Genomic DNA, 17,747 nt, shown 5'->3' with positions numbered 1-17,747 from the left:
ACTCAGGAATACAATCAGCTTTTTTCATTGAAATCAACCCAATGATCGAAGGATATTAAAAGTCCCGTTTATAAAGTTGAAAAAGCTACTGATACTGAGTTATTAGCTCTCTTTTTGAAGTCAAAAGTCACCAATACTTGCCTCTCTTTTTTGAAGGGCAAATGTCTTCATTTTTGTGACAAAATCATTGTTCTCTATCCCCGAGTTACCTCATTTCATCCCTTGTCATAAAAAAAAAAAAACATTTGAAAATGGCGTGAAATTCACGAGATAAAATAATATATTATCTAATGACGCATCAAATTAGGAATAAAAGGAACACATACTATGGTAATACTAGAAATTTTCCCACATGATACCATCGTGATCCCATCTAAATTTGAAACCATTCTCACTCAAGATATCATACAGCAAGTAGCTAACTCTGATTCATTAAAATCCAGCTAGCAAGTACTAAAAAGGAGAAAAAAATTGTACATGAGCTCAGAATTCTCAACAGAGCAACTCCACAGAGGCATGCAAAAGCACCACCACTTCCTAAGAAAAGCTGTGCCACATGATGATGAACGGAAGAGCAAAGGCAACAAGGCAAATATATTTATACCCATATGTTTTTCAATTCAAATTTGCTGCAAATTTATCGTATTACCTAACAACCCCATGAGATCAAGAGATGTTATTCTTCACTATGTACATACCATCATCGAAACCAAGTTATGGGCGAGGACGTTTGTTGTGGCAGCTGTTGAATCATGCAGTGCTGTTGGTGCCATTGATGTATAGCACTAGCTCCATCCATTCCACCATATCCATAAGCCCGTTGGCTGCTTAAATTTTCATCTTCAACCTCCATTGTTGCCTCTCCAACTTCTTCTTCAGCTTCCATCAACTGTGGAGCCTCCTCTTGGGCGACATCCATGGTTGTGGTAGCAGGAACCTGCAGCCGCGGAACCCAAGGAACAACAGCCAGATTTTTGTTCTCAGTCCCCATTTCCTCGTCATTCTCGCCAAATTTCAGCCGGCCATCACAACAATTTTCACGAACAATTTTGCCTGATAATTGTCAGATACGTGGAGATCAGAATCATTCCTCATGATCCCATTTTGAGATAATAACGACTGGAACTTAACAATTACTCTTCGCCAATCAAGAATGATCAAAAACACTTTTGTTCTTTCATATTTATCTTTCTTAAGAAAAGTTATTCCTCAATCCAATATGAGACTTCCCAGAGACGATAAGCTTAGAAGCTAAGTAGTTTAAATGTAGGTTTCAGAAATCGAAACGAAAATGAGAAAAATACGGAGAAACTAAATTGAAATCAGTACTTACTTTTCAAGCCAGAAATGATGTCAGGATCGACAGAGACCGAAAAAGGAGATGACTGCAAGAAAGGCGTATTAACAGCATTAAACAGAACAATAGCCCTCTCGTGATTGTCGCGGAAAGGACGATCTCCCGTTGCACAAGCTGAAGCAGAAACAGAAGAAGCGTCCGGTAATTCCTCAATCCTCAGACCATTCCCACCTACTACGAAATTTTCAGGCATCAACGGTTCGTTGCCTAAAACAGCAATTTCCGGCGGTTCTTCTTCTTCTATAATAGGCGGCAAACCAACATCCTAGATAAAANAAAAAAAAAAAAAAAAAAAAAAAAAAAAAAAAAAAAAAAAAAAAAAAAACTCTCAGCACAAAGCTCTACAAACTCCATTGAAAGAAGAAAAAATCGGAAAGGGAAAAAAAAGTACCAGACGGCGAATCTTCCTAGCAGGCGACGAGAGGGAGAATTCCGAGAACTCGTCGTTAAATTGATCGAGATCTTTTCGTTTCATCTTCATCTTCATCTCCGATCAAAGAAGAAATCCTCCCCCAAATCTCTACAGTTAATGCTCCCACGCGACTTCCTTTCCCCACCGCAGAAAACAGAACCGTTGTTGAAAAGTCTGATTCCCTTCCGACCAACTTCGATGAACTAAGCAGCAATAGATTAGAAGCAAAAACAGGAAGAACAGTTGAAGAAGAAGCCCGCTGACATAGAAGGAAAAGGGCCTTCTGTTCTCTGGCTGTGTCTAGAGAGCTCTGGAAAGCCCCGCTGAGGGAGAAGATGAAGCCCAATTCATCATTTTATTTTTTATTTTTTTTATTTAGCATATAAATAAATAATATTGGCGCCTAATCAGATTTGCTTGCAACGTGGCACTTTTTTATTGGTTATAGAAGGGATTATTATTTCACTTTCCCGCTTTCTTCCCCCACCTTCACACGTGCGAGTTATTAGGAAAATTATTTTTCATTTATTTCAATTTTTAAAATTAAAAAAAAAAAAACTATTCCTCTGAGAGAAAAGATGAAGCCCAATTCATCTTTTTTATTTTTTTATTTAGCATATAAAAAATATTGGCCCCTAATCAGATTTTCTTGCAACGTGGCATTTTTTTATTGGTCATATAAGGGATTATTCTTTCACTTTCCGNTAAAAAAAAAAAAACTATTCCTCTGAGAGAAAAGATGAAGCCCAATTCATCTTTTTTATTTTTTTATTTAGCATATAAAAAATATTGGCCCCTAATCAGATTTTCTTGCAACGTGGCATTTTTTTATTGGTCATATAAGGGATTATTCTTTCACTTTCCGGCTTTCTTCCCCCACCTTCACACGTGCGAGTTACCAGGAAAATTATTTTTCATTTATTTCAATTTTTTAAATTAAAAAAAATCTATTCCCCTTAAAAATGGTTCATACAATAGAAAGTGTTTCTTACCTAAATATTAATTATTTTTTTCTTATTTAGGTTTATATATATATATTATATATATATATATGTATGTGATGACACAATTTTTTTTTTTAAATGTATTAATTATTTTTTTTCAAACGTGTTCATGAAATCAGATAACTCGATTAATCTGGACTATTCAACCCAAGTGATGTTCATGTAACCTGATAATTCGATCAATATGGACTGTCCAACCCAAACTTGTTACAGTTTGAGTTAAGTTGACTTTTTTTAAAAAATTAAAAAAATTAACTCGATTTGTGGATTAACATTTTTTTGATAGGGTCGATCTGGTCAACCCGAAAATATGATAATAGTTCAATTTAATTCTATTCTATTTTTAAAAAATATTTAATAATCAATATTAGCGATAAGGTGTGACTTACAAATATTTTAATTTTTAATATATATTTTTTTTAAAATAATATAAAAAAAAAATAGAGAGCCATTTACACCGTCCCTATTTGGGGGCAATGAAGGATTTATCCGCGTAAATTAGAATACAGTTAAAAAGGCAAAGCGAAAAGCAAAATTGTACCAGCCGCGTCAAACCGATCGGACAAGATAATACAGCCAAACGTTCGTCCATGTTTAGGCTGTGGAGAAGGCGATAGCTATTTCACGAGACAACGACGTTTAACCCGATCCTATCGCCAGCTCCATTATTATTACGCTCTGCATTTCGTCAGCTCTACTCATCATTCTCCTCTGAGAAACCTTAGAAATCTCGTTATTGGCTGTTCTACATACCCAATCGCGGCGGCAAGTGTTTTTTTTTTTGGCATTGCAGAGCATGGAGAAGCCGTGTTGGCCTTCGGAGAAACAGGTAATTTTTCAACTTCTATTCAATTTGCAATGCGGTTCCATGTTGTTTTTGCTTTTTTGAATCTCTTGCGCTTAGTTTCTGTATGGATTTCACTGGTTTCTGGATTGTTTGATGTTTGTTTTCATGATTTCGCTGGTGTTAAGCGTGGAAACTTTTGTTGATATTCTGTACGTGTTTGCTCGGATGTTGATTTTGATTCACCTTGTATATTCTGTATTGGATCTGTGCATCATTAGTTAGCTCAATGCTAGTATGGGGATCTAATGGGAGATTGTTCCTGGCATAAATCTTAATCTCTTGTGATTTTATATTGGATCTCTCATGGTTCATTTGTAATTGATCTGCTTGTTTGTTTTAGCTTAATAGAATCAAGGAAATTGTTTCGGAAATGTCCAAGAGAAGTATGGAGCACGTTCGCATAGTTGTCTCTCCGTATCGCATTTGTCCACTGGGAGCTCATATTGATCATCAGGTTAGTCCGACATGATGATTCTAAAAATTTGCATCTGCATCTCGTTGAAGTTCATATTTGTGCTGTTAACTCAATAAGAGTAGCGGCATTTTGCCTGGGTTACATTGTTAGTAAATAACGGAGTCAGAAGATGACATTAAAGTTCTTTTGAACTCTTCTGTTGGTTTCTAGGGTGGGAATGTTTCAGCGATGGCCATAAATAAGGGAGTGCTTTTAGGATTTGTTCCTTCTGGCGATGCTCAGGTAATGATTATGCCATTATAAAATTCTTTGTAGCCATTTGAATTACAATTTCCTGAATCTCAAATGAGAGACTAGTAGCATTTTTTAAAGAATGTAGCATTACTATAGGGTTTTTATTGCCTTAAAACAGCTACTCACATGTGGGTTTAAATCTGTGTTATATTCGATGTATATGGTGAAATCAGAATGTTTTGGTTTATATCTGCATATGGTTGCAGCGCCTTGATGCAGTCATAGAAAACATCGTTAACAGACATTTATAAGGAAAAAGTGTGGAGTTTTGAACTTGGATAATAAAACCTGCAAGGGTAACTATAAGCGTAGATCCCATTGACTGTTATGTTTTGCATGGAAGGTGATGATCGACTACTGACTATGCGCCTTAAAAAGAAACTGTTCTTCAATCAATTTCTAAAGACACTCTTACTGAGTTGAGGACTCGTTGATAGACTTGATAGTGAGCGAGACCACACAAAAACCGGGTTATTGATGCTTTATAGTAGCAACGTTAAGATGGCTTGAAATGTGTTCTGTTTTTGAATTAATGTAAATAGACTATGATGTTTCAGCTTTATCAAACCATGGATCAAGTAGTTCCTACATCAAGGCAATTTAAAATCAATGTTCAGTTAATCTGATCATGCCATCTACCTTATTGGTAATCATGGTAAGTACTGGAAAATATTTCCTTAGATTTTAGAATATATGTGAGCTCCCATGTCGGTTCGAGAGAAGAACGAAAACCCTTTATAAGGGTGTGGAAACCTCTCCCTAGAAGACACATTTTAAAAACCTTGAGGGGAAGCCTAGAAAGCCCAAAGAGGACCATATCTGCTAGCGGTTGGCTTGGGCCGTTACAAATAGTATCAGAGCCAAACACGAGGCGATGTGCTAGCGAGGAGGCTGAGCCCCGAAGGGGGGTGGACACGAGGCGGTGTGCAGGGGGGTGGATTGGGGGGTTCCACATTGATTGGAGAAGGGAACGAGTACTTGCAAGGACGCTAGGCCCCAAAGGGATGTAGATTGTGAGATTCCACATCAGTTGTGGAGGAGAACGAAAAACCCTTTATAAAGGTGTGGAAACCTCTCCCTAGCAGACGCGTTTTAAAAACCTTGAGGGGAAACCAGAAAGCTCAAAGAGGACAATATCTGCTAGTGGTGGGCTTGGGCCGTTATAATACAACTCCTTTCTTGGTACCAAAGTGTAAAAGTGTACTACTCTAGTGTGTTCTCGGTGTGACAATCACACTCTTTTGGTAGCATAACAACAATTGTACGATACCTGTTACTTTTGCTTTAAATTGATTTTTAAAACCATGGTTGTTATGTATATTGTTAGTGTTTTAATTTCTTGGGGTGTTCAACTTCAGCTCTTAAACTTTCTCCGCACATGGAGATATTGATCTCTACCTGTTTATATTTCTTCACGAAGAATATATGCAAGAACAACATATTTTTATCTTGAAACCCAAGTTTCCGTCCTATTTAGATTTAAAGCAATTTTTGGAGCTCTTGCAGGTTGTACTCCGTTCAGCTCAGTTCAAAGGAGATGTTAACTTCAGGTGCAGTACACTCTAAAATCTTTTTCTTTCATATCTTATAACTCTTGTAGAAGTATGCATCAATAACAACCCTAGTAATACTTTTATTATTAGCAAGTGAAAACTGCAGGCTTTCATTCCTGAATTCATGTCAACAAATCATCACCACTAGATTGCCTACAGGCTGAAATGAAATAATCCTATACCATGCAATATCGAACGAAATCTTCTAATGCTGCTGTGATTGTGAATTGCCTGTGGAACAGGCCAAAGAAGCCAATTCATGTTTACTAGAAATAACATAATCGCTAACTTAATGTGAATGTCTCCAACCAGTTCATTCCCTCCCTCTACATCCGTTCTTTCTCAAAGAAAGTTTCTACTGTAGTTTGTTCGACTCTTTCTAAATTTTCTGCTTAGGTGTATGATTTGTTCTCCTTGGATCTTATTGCTTGCTTTTATTATATCACTATATAGCTGAGTACAAAGGGGACTAGAATTGTATGTATAAGGTTTCACCATGTGAGTTCCTTTCCCTTTTGAAACTAGAGTTGTGTGTTATTCTGTATTTTCCCCAAAATTTGGGAGAAATCAAAATCATGCTTGCTTTGAATGATGTAAAATGTGGTAGGACTTCAATTTTTGGATTTCCTGTCAATATTAGCCTACTTTTTCACAGGCGTATGTAAATGCAAACTTTTCGTGCACACTGCTGCAATAAACATTCATTGACTTATATCGTGGAAACTGCAGAGTTGATGAAAAACAGTATCCAAATCACTCTAATAACAAGAAGGAAGAGACCAATGCAAATGGTCATGCTAAATTGGAGGGGGATAATAACTGGGGAAGGTATGCTAAAGGAGCATTATATGCACTACAACAAAAAGAGCATTGTCTTTCTCAGGTTAGCGATTTTTCTTTGTTTTGGAGCTTATAACTAGTTTGTGATGAACCCAGTTAAGAAGTCTGTGGCAAAGAGTATATTAAATTGCGTGATGCATAGTGTTTGCTTTTATTCTGTGGTTAGTTTGTTTTAAACGAATTAGCAGCGAAAGTAGTTCAGCGTTATAGCTTGGAGACTTGGAGTCATTACCTAATATTTTGGCTGCAAGCATCCGCTGGAATTTAGAATGTTTGGGTTATTAGAATTATCAGAAGGTATCATATCACTTTATCTTTACGTAATTGTTTTAAACTAGTATCATATACAATGCTCTACTTCTCAGTTTCCACCTACTTAAGTAGGATGTACCATGCTGCAAAAGGCTATCCAGCTACCATAAAGTCTTTTTTTGTTGCCTTGAAATCCTCAATGTCTCAATAATTTGTTAGGGATATAGGTTAGTTTCGTTGGACCGTTATTATAAGTGCTTTGTTGTTGGAATCCTGATTATGCATGGGGAGTTTGTAATCATTGGAGTTGGAGTGTGTATCAAAAATTAAAAAGTTCAATAGAACTTATTTCTCTATTGCAGGGTATAGTAGGATATATTTGTGGTTCTGATGGTCTTGACAGTTCAGGCCTCAGCTCTTCTNATCAATTTCAGTTTATCATTGCTTTTTATACGAAATGGCAAAGTTTTCTTACTCCCTATTCTTCATTGGTTTCCTCCTTTTCTCAGGTTTGTTTTTTTTTAGATTTAAAGTTGGTTGATTGTTAATAGGATTAAATTACTATATATGATTTTGTTTAGTACCACAACTCGAGAGAATCTTTTCTTTACCAACAAATTAGATTAACAAGTTATGGGTAAGAATTTTTAAATGATCTTATTTTATATAGAAAAAAATGATATACATTTGGATAATCATTCTCATTTTGAGCAAGGAAATAAGATTCAAGATTAAATCTATGTGAAATATATTTCTTAAAAAGAGACTTTTCAGATGATTGCAATGAAGTACATAGCTACCTACAACCCCCAATTGGAGTTCACAAAAGACTATTATGTTATTTAAATAAAAAATTTCAGTGATGAGCTTGAGTCTCGAAGGAATTGGTAGTATGCAGCCCGCATCACTTGAAGTCTGTGTTATCAGTCTTCAAAGGAAGAATTGAATATCAAGTTCTATAGTGCAGACTGTAATGTAGATATACAGTAGACTGAATTGTAAGAATAAAGTAGACACATAATGGTATGTTTTTTCCCTATTTATTCTTGGAACGTTGCATTGCTAAAATTAAATATGATGCTCATACGATTATACAAGAGGCCTCAGCTTCAATAACCAAGTTTTAATATTCGTAGTTTATGGTTGACAGGTTGGATTGGCTTACTTGTTAGCGCTGGAAAACGCTAATAATTTAAAAATATCTCCCACAGAAAATATCGATTATGATAGGTGGGTAGTTCGATTTCTTGATTATATTTCTGCTGCATATAGTCAATTGGTCCTTCTGAGATAACAATGCTGCTAGTTTACATGTTCAAATTACTGTGGTAACAAAAATGAGTTACATGCTTTTATAAGAGTGGAGCTTAAAGACAGTTATATTATTTCTAAATCTCCTTCCTGTAGCTCTTCTATCATGCACTCTTCCATTCACTTCAGAATTTAACTCGTTGACACAGAAAACTTGAATTTAAATTTAATTTGTTTCAAGTGCATGCTTTGTTTTGAAATCATCTTGTGGGGCCGCAACGGCACAATTGCCTAAGCACCAGCATTCAGCCCGCCAATTGATAATCAAGTAATCTTGTGAGCTTTTGGTGAGGTTATAGATGAACAGTTAATGTCCGGATATCTGACACGAGTCATTTTCTGGAGATGGATGAATACTTGGGGTGATATTATTTGGGTTAGTATTGTATTTCTTTTGAAAGAATAAACTGCATAAAAAATTGGTCAAACCATTTACTGCGGTGATGTAGCTTTCTAGAAGGTAATTGTTGGTATGATTTTTGCTAATTTGAGAAAATATCATTTAATAAAGTTTTAATAACAATGAGGTTGACTATTAAAAAAATTATGAATAAACCGTCGAGTTGCTTCTCAAATTTATCAATAAATCAATAAAGCATATTTACAAATCAATATGTGATGGTTAAAATAATTATTTCCTTTACTAGATTCAAAAGCAATACCGCATGCAGCTAAATTTGTATGCATGCTCGATTTAAATACTCACATGTTTTTATATGTTGTTTTCCCTTTGTAATGTAGGCTAATTGAAAATGGATACTTGGGCTTGAGAAATGGCATACTGGACCAATCTGCAATATTGCTTTCAAGCTATGGTTGTCTATTGCATATGAACTGCAAGGTAGTTTGATCCTCCACTGGTGTTTAGCAAATTTCTTATTATAAAGTACAGAAGGATTGATTTCATCTACCATTTTATCATTTTGCATCTTTTCCAAGTTTCTAATACGTGATATACTTGGTTTATTGATTTTGTTTGTTTTTATGCCGGTTTATTGCAAAAATTCAATACTTATACAGTGATACTAATAAATCGCTCTTTATTTTTAAAAAGCAACGAGGATTTTTTGGTGTTCACAATATTGGCTAGGATTAGGAGACAGTTTCTATATTCAGTTTTTCAGATTAATTCTTTTAAGTAATACTTTATTCACTTTTGTGCGCGCGTTTGTGAACCTGTAAAATATTTGGATTTCATTATGTTGCTTCTTCATATTTTAATTCTATAATAGGAGTTCTGTTTTTCAACTGCTTTTCCTTTCCGTTTGATATATCCCATTTTCTAGTCGGTTGAACAAGCGTAGTATATAAATTCAAGTTTTTCCATTTAGTTCAAAAATACCTGGAATATTCTTTAAATGATACATAAGTAAAACTAAGTATAAACATTGCTTAACCTAGTAGAACAATTTGTGTATTTAAAATATAGACTATCTGTACTGAGCCAGGGTGGGTTTCTGTGTACTTATTAGCCTATGGGGAGTGCTTTTCATGTTCTTCCATTTAGTTTACTTTTCATATGTATCTAAAGGAAAAGGGCTTGTTTCTTATATATAAAAAAAGGTAACATTATGGGGACACAATCAAAGTTAGGATGTGTTTGGAATGACTTTCTAAGTGCTTAAAACTTTTAAAGCCTTAGAAAGTCAAACCAAACAAGACCTTAATGTAAGTGTTAACATTTTGCTTCCTTCTGTAAAACCATACGAAGGAACCAATATATTTGGGTTGCACCTTATCTTTTAGCTTTCTGGGTTATTGTTGTCTTCTTTTGGGTAGCCTTTATTCCCATTCTACCTCTAATCAGCCGTGTAAATGGTGCAACAGGTATTTCACCTTTACTCTTTTTTGCTTCGACTATTCTTTACAATCGAACAGCAGAATTTATGCTGCTCAGGCCTAATACTTGTTTCTCAGGCAACTTCTGGCTCTTTTCTAATAATGGCATTTTGATGTTGGTTGTTCTTCTATCTCATCTCAATAATATCTTTCAGAAGCAAACCTTTAATCCTTTTGGACTGTACTTGCTTTGAGTGTTTGAATGTCTCTCTCTATCTCTATTTCCGAAGTTTTGTCTTGTCATATGTTTTGTACTTTAGTCGTGACCATAATTTGTTTCATGATTATTATTTGACATGTGAAGACTAAGGATTTCAAGCTTATACGCCCACTTGATATGGAAAGCAGTCTAAAATCTGAGACGCAGAAGGAATACCAGATTTTATTAGCATGTTCAGGATTGAAGCAGGCTTTGACAAATAACCCTGGATATAATTACCGTGTTGCCGAGTGTCAAGAGGCTGCGAAAATTCTTCTGAAGTAAGATTTACACCTTCTTGCTGACTGGACCTCCCTATTTTATTGGGTTTTAGTAGTACTGATCTATTCGTATCAGAACATCTTCCTTTTGCGTTTTTGAACCGTTCCACGTTTGAGGTTGTAAGTAATGCTTGAAGTTGAGGAAGGAAATAGTTTACTCAGAGAAAATATCTTATTGAGTTACTATTTCAAGTGCCTCGAATTTTCATTTATATAAAAGGAGAAACCTTTAGAATAATAGATGAAGTTAAATTGGGAAAAATAAAATTGTAAGCAACTCTCTTTGACTGAGTAAAAAAGAAGAGCTTGGGGTGACCTCGGTGTTGTAATGCCAGTGTACATTGAGAATCGGATGATTTGATGCAAGGTTGCAGCTGAAAGAAAGATCTAAAGATGTCTGGCGAGAACATTGGAAAAGTAAATAGGAGAAGGAATAAATATTTCTAAGGGAATTTTATACCTGCAAGGAGAAGTCATATGGCGAAGGGAAGTAAAGGCTCGGTTTAGAGGAAACACTTGTGAATTCATTACCTTGCCTGACAGATAATCTCTAGACGTTTATAAACAAGACTATGACTTACCGGGACAATAATTTGAGATCTAAATGCATTAGGGGCTCTCTCTCTCTCTCTCTCTCTCTTTCTCTCTCTCTTTTTGAGAAGATTACCTCTCATGTGGGCTGGTGGGTGCATGCAAATATAGAACCTCTTAGAGGAAGTAAGGATGCCTTAACCACCGAGCTATGCTTACGTAGGCTTTTCTCTCTTCTTGCATGTTAAATGAGTATCATATGAAATCTGTTGTTTTCAATGGATCAACGGGATTTATTACTCGTTTTTCATTCTATAGTGCGTCTGGCAATTCGCATGTGGAGCCACTCCTTTGTAATGGTAATATTTCTGCCGACCTTGTAAAGTTTGCTGTTTTGTTTTGGTTATTTTTTAATCCTCGTATGATGACCTTGATTCTTATTTTCTTTCTGAATCTTGTCGTCTTATCAGTTGAACAGGAAGCTTATGAAGTTCATAAGGTAATGTCATTTTAACAATGATGCAAGGATTTCTCTCTATATTCTACATCCATCAGTGTCTTTTAGTTTCACTTATTTCATAGTCCTACCCTAGGTTTCCAGCAAATAGCAATGGCTGTTATAAAATCGATTTGATTTCTATGCATTCGGGTATTAAATCAATTTTAACTGAAAAGAAATCTGGAATGGCCATTTATTCAATGTTCATGGAAATGCAACGCCTGGTCAACTTCATTCGTTTTCTTGTTGTTGGACATGGTATATTTCAGCTCATGTTTCCCAGTTTCCACCTTGTTTATAATGAAGTCTAGCATTATTAGCAAAACTGTCGATAACCTTAGACTTTATTTTTGTAACTTTTTATTAAATTTCACCTCATTCGGATTTTCTTGTACAGTCGAAATTAGAGACAAACTTGGCAAAAAGAGCAGAGCATTATTTCTCAGAAAACACGCGGGTCTTACAAGGTACTCTTTCACAGACGTTCTTGTTTGAAAAGCCATTCTTATCTTCCTTTATTCAAGTACCAGTTTCTTTTTTTTCCCTCTTAGTTGTAGTCATGTCGAGGACTTGAACAGAACTATAATGTAATGGTCATTTCAGGAGTCGAAGCTTGGGCTTCAGGAAAGTTGGAAGACTTTGGAAAACTCGTTGCGGCTTCTGGTCGAAGTTCAATTGTAAACTACGAATGTGGTATGCCTCGACTTTCATATATAAAGAGCTTTTTTCCGCTCTCCTTGGTGGGGTATTTTTAAATTATATAAACAATTCCATGTTATTCCGTCTAACTGCTAGTTTCTTCATGTTATCTTGTACTGGATTTGGTAATAACCATGTCTTTCTTTTACATTATAGTCGACGAATATTCATTATTGTTGGGGATTGTTGGGAGGGAGTCCACGTTAATTAAGGAGTTGATCATGAGTTTATAAATAAGGAATATGTCCATTGGCATGAGACCTTTTGGGAAACCAAAAGCAAAGCCACAAGAGCTTATGCTCAAAGTGGACAATATCATATCATTGTGGAGAGTTGTTGTAACGTCCCAAGCCTACCGTAGCAGATATTGTCCTTTTTGGGCTTTCCCTTTCGGGGTTCCCCTCAAGATTTTTAAAACGCGTCTACTAGGGAGAGGTTTCCACACCCTTATAAAGAGTGTTTCGTTCTCCACCCAACCGATGTAGGATCTCACAATCCACCCCCCTTCGAAGTCCAGCGTCCTCGCTGGCACTTGTTCCTTTCTCCAATCGATGTGGGACCCCTAACAAATCCAACCCCCTAGGGGCCTAGCGTCTTTACTGGCACACTGCCTCGTGTCTACCCCCTTCGGGGAACAACCTCCTCGCTCGCACATCGCCCAGTGTCTGGCTCTTCTGATACCATTTGTAACGGCCTAAGCCCACTGCTAGCCGACATTGTCTTCTTTGGGCTTTCCCTTTCGGACTTCCCCTCAAGGTTTTTAAAACACGTCTATTAGGGAGAGATTTCCACACCCATATAAAAGGTGTTTCGTTCTCCACCCCAACCGATGTGGGATCTCACAGTCGTGGTTCCTAACAATTATTCCTCGTATTCCTTACATCACGAGCATCCCCACTTATGGTTCCAGATCATTCAGTTAAATAAATTTCAGATTTCTCCATTGAATTTGGAATACTGAATGACATTGATTCCTTAGTTCTTTGCTTGAATGAGATTGCCTGGATTTTTTATATACGCTGAAAACTGTAACACCATAATAATAAATGATTTCCATGAAGGTGCGGAGCCACTGGTTCAACTATATGAGATCCTCTTGAAAGCACCAGGAGTGTGTGGAGCGCGGTTCAGTGGTGCTGGATTTAGAGGGTGTTGTATCGCCTTCGTAGATGCGGACTACGCTGCTGAAGCTGCAGAATTCGTGCGGAAAGAGTATCAGAAGGTGCAGCCTGAGTTAGCTGCGCAGATAAACCCCGAGACGGCCGTGTTGATTTGTGAGCAAGGCGATTGTGCTCGTATCCTTTGAGCCACTTCTCCTTTTATCTATTCGTTTCATTCTTTCTATACTCAAAAGATTTGTATCTTGTTTGTTCGTGACATTTTACAGGCAAGGAGGCAGCTTCTTGTAAGTACTTTTTTGACATTGAACTTGCAAATGCAATAATAATAATAATAAATTCGATTGTTATTCGATTGATAATGTGATATCCCGCCTTGTGATATCCTGCCTTTCACTAGTAGACGTACTTTTTAAGCCTTGAGGGGAAGTTTAATAGAAAAAGTCTAAACAGAACAATATCTACTAGTAGTGAGCTGTCAGTACAGATAATTATTTAATTTAAATCATAAATTTTAGAGGATGTGTTTGAATAAATAAATGAGGATTCCTTTTTTGGGGAGAAAACTACTTTTATATTCTTTTTAGTATATTTAAAATGAAAAAGAATTGAAAAAATGAATAAGAATGAAGAATAAAGAATAAAATAATATACAACTAAACAGATAGTGAGAGATGGAAGGGATAAATCCTCTATGCTGACAAGTCGACTCTTATAGACATGTTGGATTCTTCTCGACAGTGGCATGTCGATCGACATGTTCCTCCATGTTGACATGTTGAACTTCTAAATTTAAATAAATATGTGTTAATTTCTATAAGTAAAATTTTTAATAAAATCATTAATTTTAATAAAAAAAAATTGTGCAAAAAATAAGTTTGATTGAATAACTTTAACAAAAGTTTTATTAATTTTACATCCCATTCCTGTCTTGTAATTCATTAAACTCAAAAGAGAAAATTATTAAATTTAAGGATCAGAACTGATTTGATTTTTTTCATTGAATTTGAAAGATGCAATATCGATGGTAACATATCAGAAGTTTGATCCTTGGCTTGTTGAAGGGGTTGAAATATTGAGACAAGCAATTATGTAAAGGTAAGATTTTGAATCTAGTAATTAATAAGCAGTTTCGTTTGATATCCGTATACTTTCGAAATATCAATTTTGAGCTCAGCGTTCCTTTGAAAAATGACTATTTTAAGAGTACAGAAACCAAAATATGAACCAAACCCGATACAATATTTATATATTTTTTTAGGCCAATAACAAACCAACATATTCTTAACCCATTAAACTATATACTATGGATAGCGAATTATTATATTCTATAGTTATTTACATGAAGGACCCATCACCTCAATTGATTACAAGATAATAATACTACCTATGATAGTTTCCATGCTTTCCCACCATGCATACTAAAGCTTTTCAATCTTCCAAAGAACATGACAAGAATGAGAATAAGTTTCCCCTCTGCACTCCATCTCCCAGCAAACCCATACCATGCATCTCTGCAAGTGCTATCAGCCACAACTTGTCTTTTGCAGCTATACCCACTTGAGAACCCAACGTTTCCATACGCACTGCATGTTCGTTCAATATTACACTTAGTACATTCGTTTAGTTTATATGGGTCGAATTCGAATTCAAATTCGGTTCATGAACTTACCTTATCACTTCAACGGCAATGTTGAGTACAGTGAAGTTGAGAGGGTCATTTCTGAGCTTGTCTCTCTCACTGATGCAAATGAGAGTGATGAAAATAGCCAAATAAGAGAGCTGTGAGAACGTCAAGAATTTCACTAAGTGTTGTCTTTTGTCATTCCCGTCCGTTGTTATCGAAGCTTTCTCTTTAGTCCTTAGTGGTAAAAAAGTTGTGTATGGTGGAAGATACCTGAAAAAAGGCCATATTTTTGGTTGTATTATATGAAAGTTTATGCTTAAAAGCCATCATCTTTGGCCACTTTCATTTACCTAATACCCATGATCTTTGCCTCTTGGGTGCATCTCAATTAGTTCAAAACAACATATTCAAGCTCTTCTATCTCTTAAGAAACAAACACGTAAACAATCGATCACTTTCATTTATCAAATATCCATTATCTCTTAAGTATGAGTTCTATTTGAAGCACTAAAACGCTCGATCATTCGAGCAATACTTTGGTGCACCCTACCACCGCTACACGATAGAGAAAAAAAAAAGATGGGTATAACTCGAAATGCACTAAAATACCTTTTCATCGATTTTACTAACGTGTCCACTCATAGCAACATTCTACATTTAGAGACAAAATTAAACTTATGATTTTTTAGTCGATGACATATGTCTTAACCACTACAACCACGATACTGTTGTTATTGCATATCATCCGAAAAGGGCACTAGGGTAGTGGAATTTTAATACATATCTTCACTTTAATAACGTGACAGGTGTGATTATACAGCTTTATTTGGATGAAAAAGTTAGTGACAAAAAAAAAACATCAAACACATTTGGATTAACTGTCACCTAAATACGGTTAGAATCTAAATAAGAATCATATAATAATAATAATAATAATAATAATAATAATAATAATAATAAAGGGAGTTAAAAAAATTAAAGAATTAAAAAATTAAAAAGAAATTAACTTTTTCTCATAATTTTTTGGATCAAAATAAAATGAAATGGGAAAATTTTTAAAACTTTTAAATTTTTAAATATTAATTATTTATGAAAATTGAGTAAAAAAGAAAAAAAAAAAACATTAAAGTGAGGATTTGAAAGCATTAATTTAGAAGTGATAAGAACACTCACATCATGACAAGAAATACGACCAAGATCGCCGGCGAGATCAGAGAGATATCCACCACAGATTCTCCGGTATGTCTTGAATTTATGACCTGAAAAAATGACCCCACCACCTTCTCATACGGATTCATCCCATCCCAAATCCCATCGGAGTTGTTCCATTCCAACGAACAAAATATAATCAACTGCAAAATTATGAACCCCGCCGCGGTCGCCGCCAGAAACCGACACCGCACCCCCGACAATAGATGTGAATACCCCATCGCCGAGTCGTTCTTCAATATGTACCTCCACCCCTTCTTCCCCGTCACCTTCGCCGCCGCCATTATCACCAACCGGAGCCCCACCGGATACAAACACCCTCCCAATAGCACCTCGGCGGCGAGTATGATCAAAAGGCCGGAATTTTTCTTGAACACGATCATATTTTCATTGGTAGGTATGAACCCACAATTTGTAAAAGTAGAAACCGTACTGAAAATTGAAAAAGTTATGAAATTTATGCCTTTGATTTCAAGCACGTGCCTTGCATGAGGCACCATAATTAGGTATATGATGATCATGCACGCACCGCCGATATTCGTCGCTAAAAGATACCCAATTATAATCCGACCCAACACCTTGAATGATGATTTTGAGATGCTTAGCTCATCGACGGTGGCTGATTCGTTTTCGAACTCGGCGGTGCGAGGAATGTCGTGGTTGGTTTGTTTGTTTCGGTGGGAGAGTTGGAAGCTGACGGCGGAGAGGAAGACTTCGCCGCCGAGGAACATGAGGGTGGTGATGATGAGGAGTTGGAAGTTGGAGAAAACTTCCATTTCGACGACAGACATGCTCGAAACTGTGGCGGCCGAGACGGAGGTGAAGAAAATGTTGAGGTCATTCGGGGTGGCCGAGGTTCTAGTTTTGGTTAGCTTTAAGGATCCATAGCCAATGAGAGAGAGGGTTATGAAATAGGAGAGGTGAGCCAAGAAGGAGTTTGCAGCGGACACCGGCAGCCGGAGAGACGGCGGTGACCGGAGGAAATAGAGTGGTAAGTTCTTCATTTCCGGCTTTTGTTGCGGCGGTTTGAGGAGTGGAGTGGAGTGGTGGGATTATATAGATGGGGTATTTTAGGGATTTAAATTTTTTATCCATTAACAAAAATAATAATTATATATATATATATATATATATATATATTATATATATATATATATATATATATTTATTTATTTATTTATTTTCATGTAAAAATAATAAATAAAAAAAAGAAAAAAAAATAGAGAAAATGAGAGAATATAATTAGGTAAATATGGTTGAAAAAAATTAAATAACAAAATAAACGTGTTTTTTTTCCACACCACAATTTGATGGACGAATAAAGATGGCGTAGAATAAATAAATTAAATACCTAATTTCCACACCACCCCCTAATTCCCTCCAATAAAAATTTTAATTTTTTTTTTAAATTTAATTTTCGGGTCAATACTTTCATCAATTTGTTTTGACATTTCTATTAC

The 17,747-nt window shown here is 35.9% G+C and overlaps 3 protein-coding genes across 3 annotated transcripts; 1 reads left to right on the top strand and 2 right to left on the bottom strand.

Annotated features, from left to right (window-relative positions):
- Nucleotides 1-366: 366 nt before the first annotated feature.
- On the bottom strand, nucleotides 367-2,113 carry LOC111779940. The gene is made up of 3 exons (XM_023660146.1): nucleotides 1,749-2,113; nucleotides 1,334-1,622; nucleotides 367-1,053 (listed from the first exon to the last, which is right to left on the bottom strand). The coding sequence occupies exons 1-3, from the start codon at nucleotides 1,842-1,844 to the stop codon at nucleotides 701-703; spliced, it is 738 nt and encodes a 245-aa protein (XP_023515914.1). The 5' UTR covers nucleotides 1,845-2,113; the 3' UTR covers nucleotides 367-700.
- Nucleotides 2,114-3,323: 1,210 nt separating this feature from the next.
- LOC111780314 (galacturonokinase) lies at nucleotides 3,324-13,813 on the top strand. Its single transcript, XM_023660687.1, has 14 exons — nucleotides 3,324-3,602; nucleotides 3,961-4,074; nucleotides 4,246-4,317; nucleotides 5,836-5,879; nucleotides 6,612-6,765; nucleotides 7,337-7,397; nucleotides 8,120-8,204; nucleotides 9,027-9,126; nucleotides 10,429-10,604; nucleotides 11,454-11,494; nucleotides 11,606-11,634; nucleotides 12,032-12,101; nucleotides 12,238-12,327; nucleotides 13,395-13,813. The coding sequence occupies exons 1-14, from the start codon at nucleotides 3,570-3,572 to the stop codon at nucleotides 13,637-13,639; spliced, it is 1,314 nt and encodes a 437-aa protein (XP_023516455.1). The 5' UTR covers nucleotides 3,324-3,569; the 3' UTR covers nucleotides 13,640-13,813.
- A 917-nt stretch (nucleotides 13,814-14,730) lies between these two features.
- On the bottom strand, nucleotides 14,731-17,300 carry LOC111780368 (sodium transporter HKT1). The gene is made up of 3 exons (XM_023660749.1): nucleotides 16,252-17,300; nucleotides 15,124-15,348; nucleotides 14,731-15,037 (listed from the first exon to the last, which is right to left on the bottom strand). Exons 1-3 carry the CDS (start codon nucleotides 17,289-17,291, stop codon nucleotides 14,839-14,841), a joined length of 1,464 nt encoding a protein of 487 aa, XP_023516517.1. The 5' UTR covers nucleotides 17,292-17,300; the 3' UTR covers nucleotides 14,731-14,838.
- Nucleotides 17,301-17,747: the final 447 nt, after the last annotated feature.

This window comes from Cucurbita pepo, chromosome LG18 (assembly GCF_002806865.2).
Source record: "Cucurbita pepo subsp. pepo cultivar mu-cu-16 chromosome LG18, ASM280686v2, whole genome shotgun sequence".
NCBI lineage: Eukaryota > Viridiplantae > Streptophyta > Magnoliopsida > Cucurbitales > Cucurbitaceae > Cucurbita > Cucurbita pepo.
The sequence above is the reverse complement of the archived record's forward strand: the minus strand, read 5'-3'. Positions and strand labels throughout refer to the sequence as shown.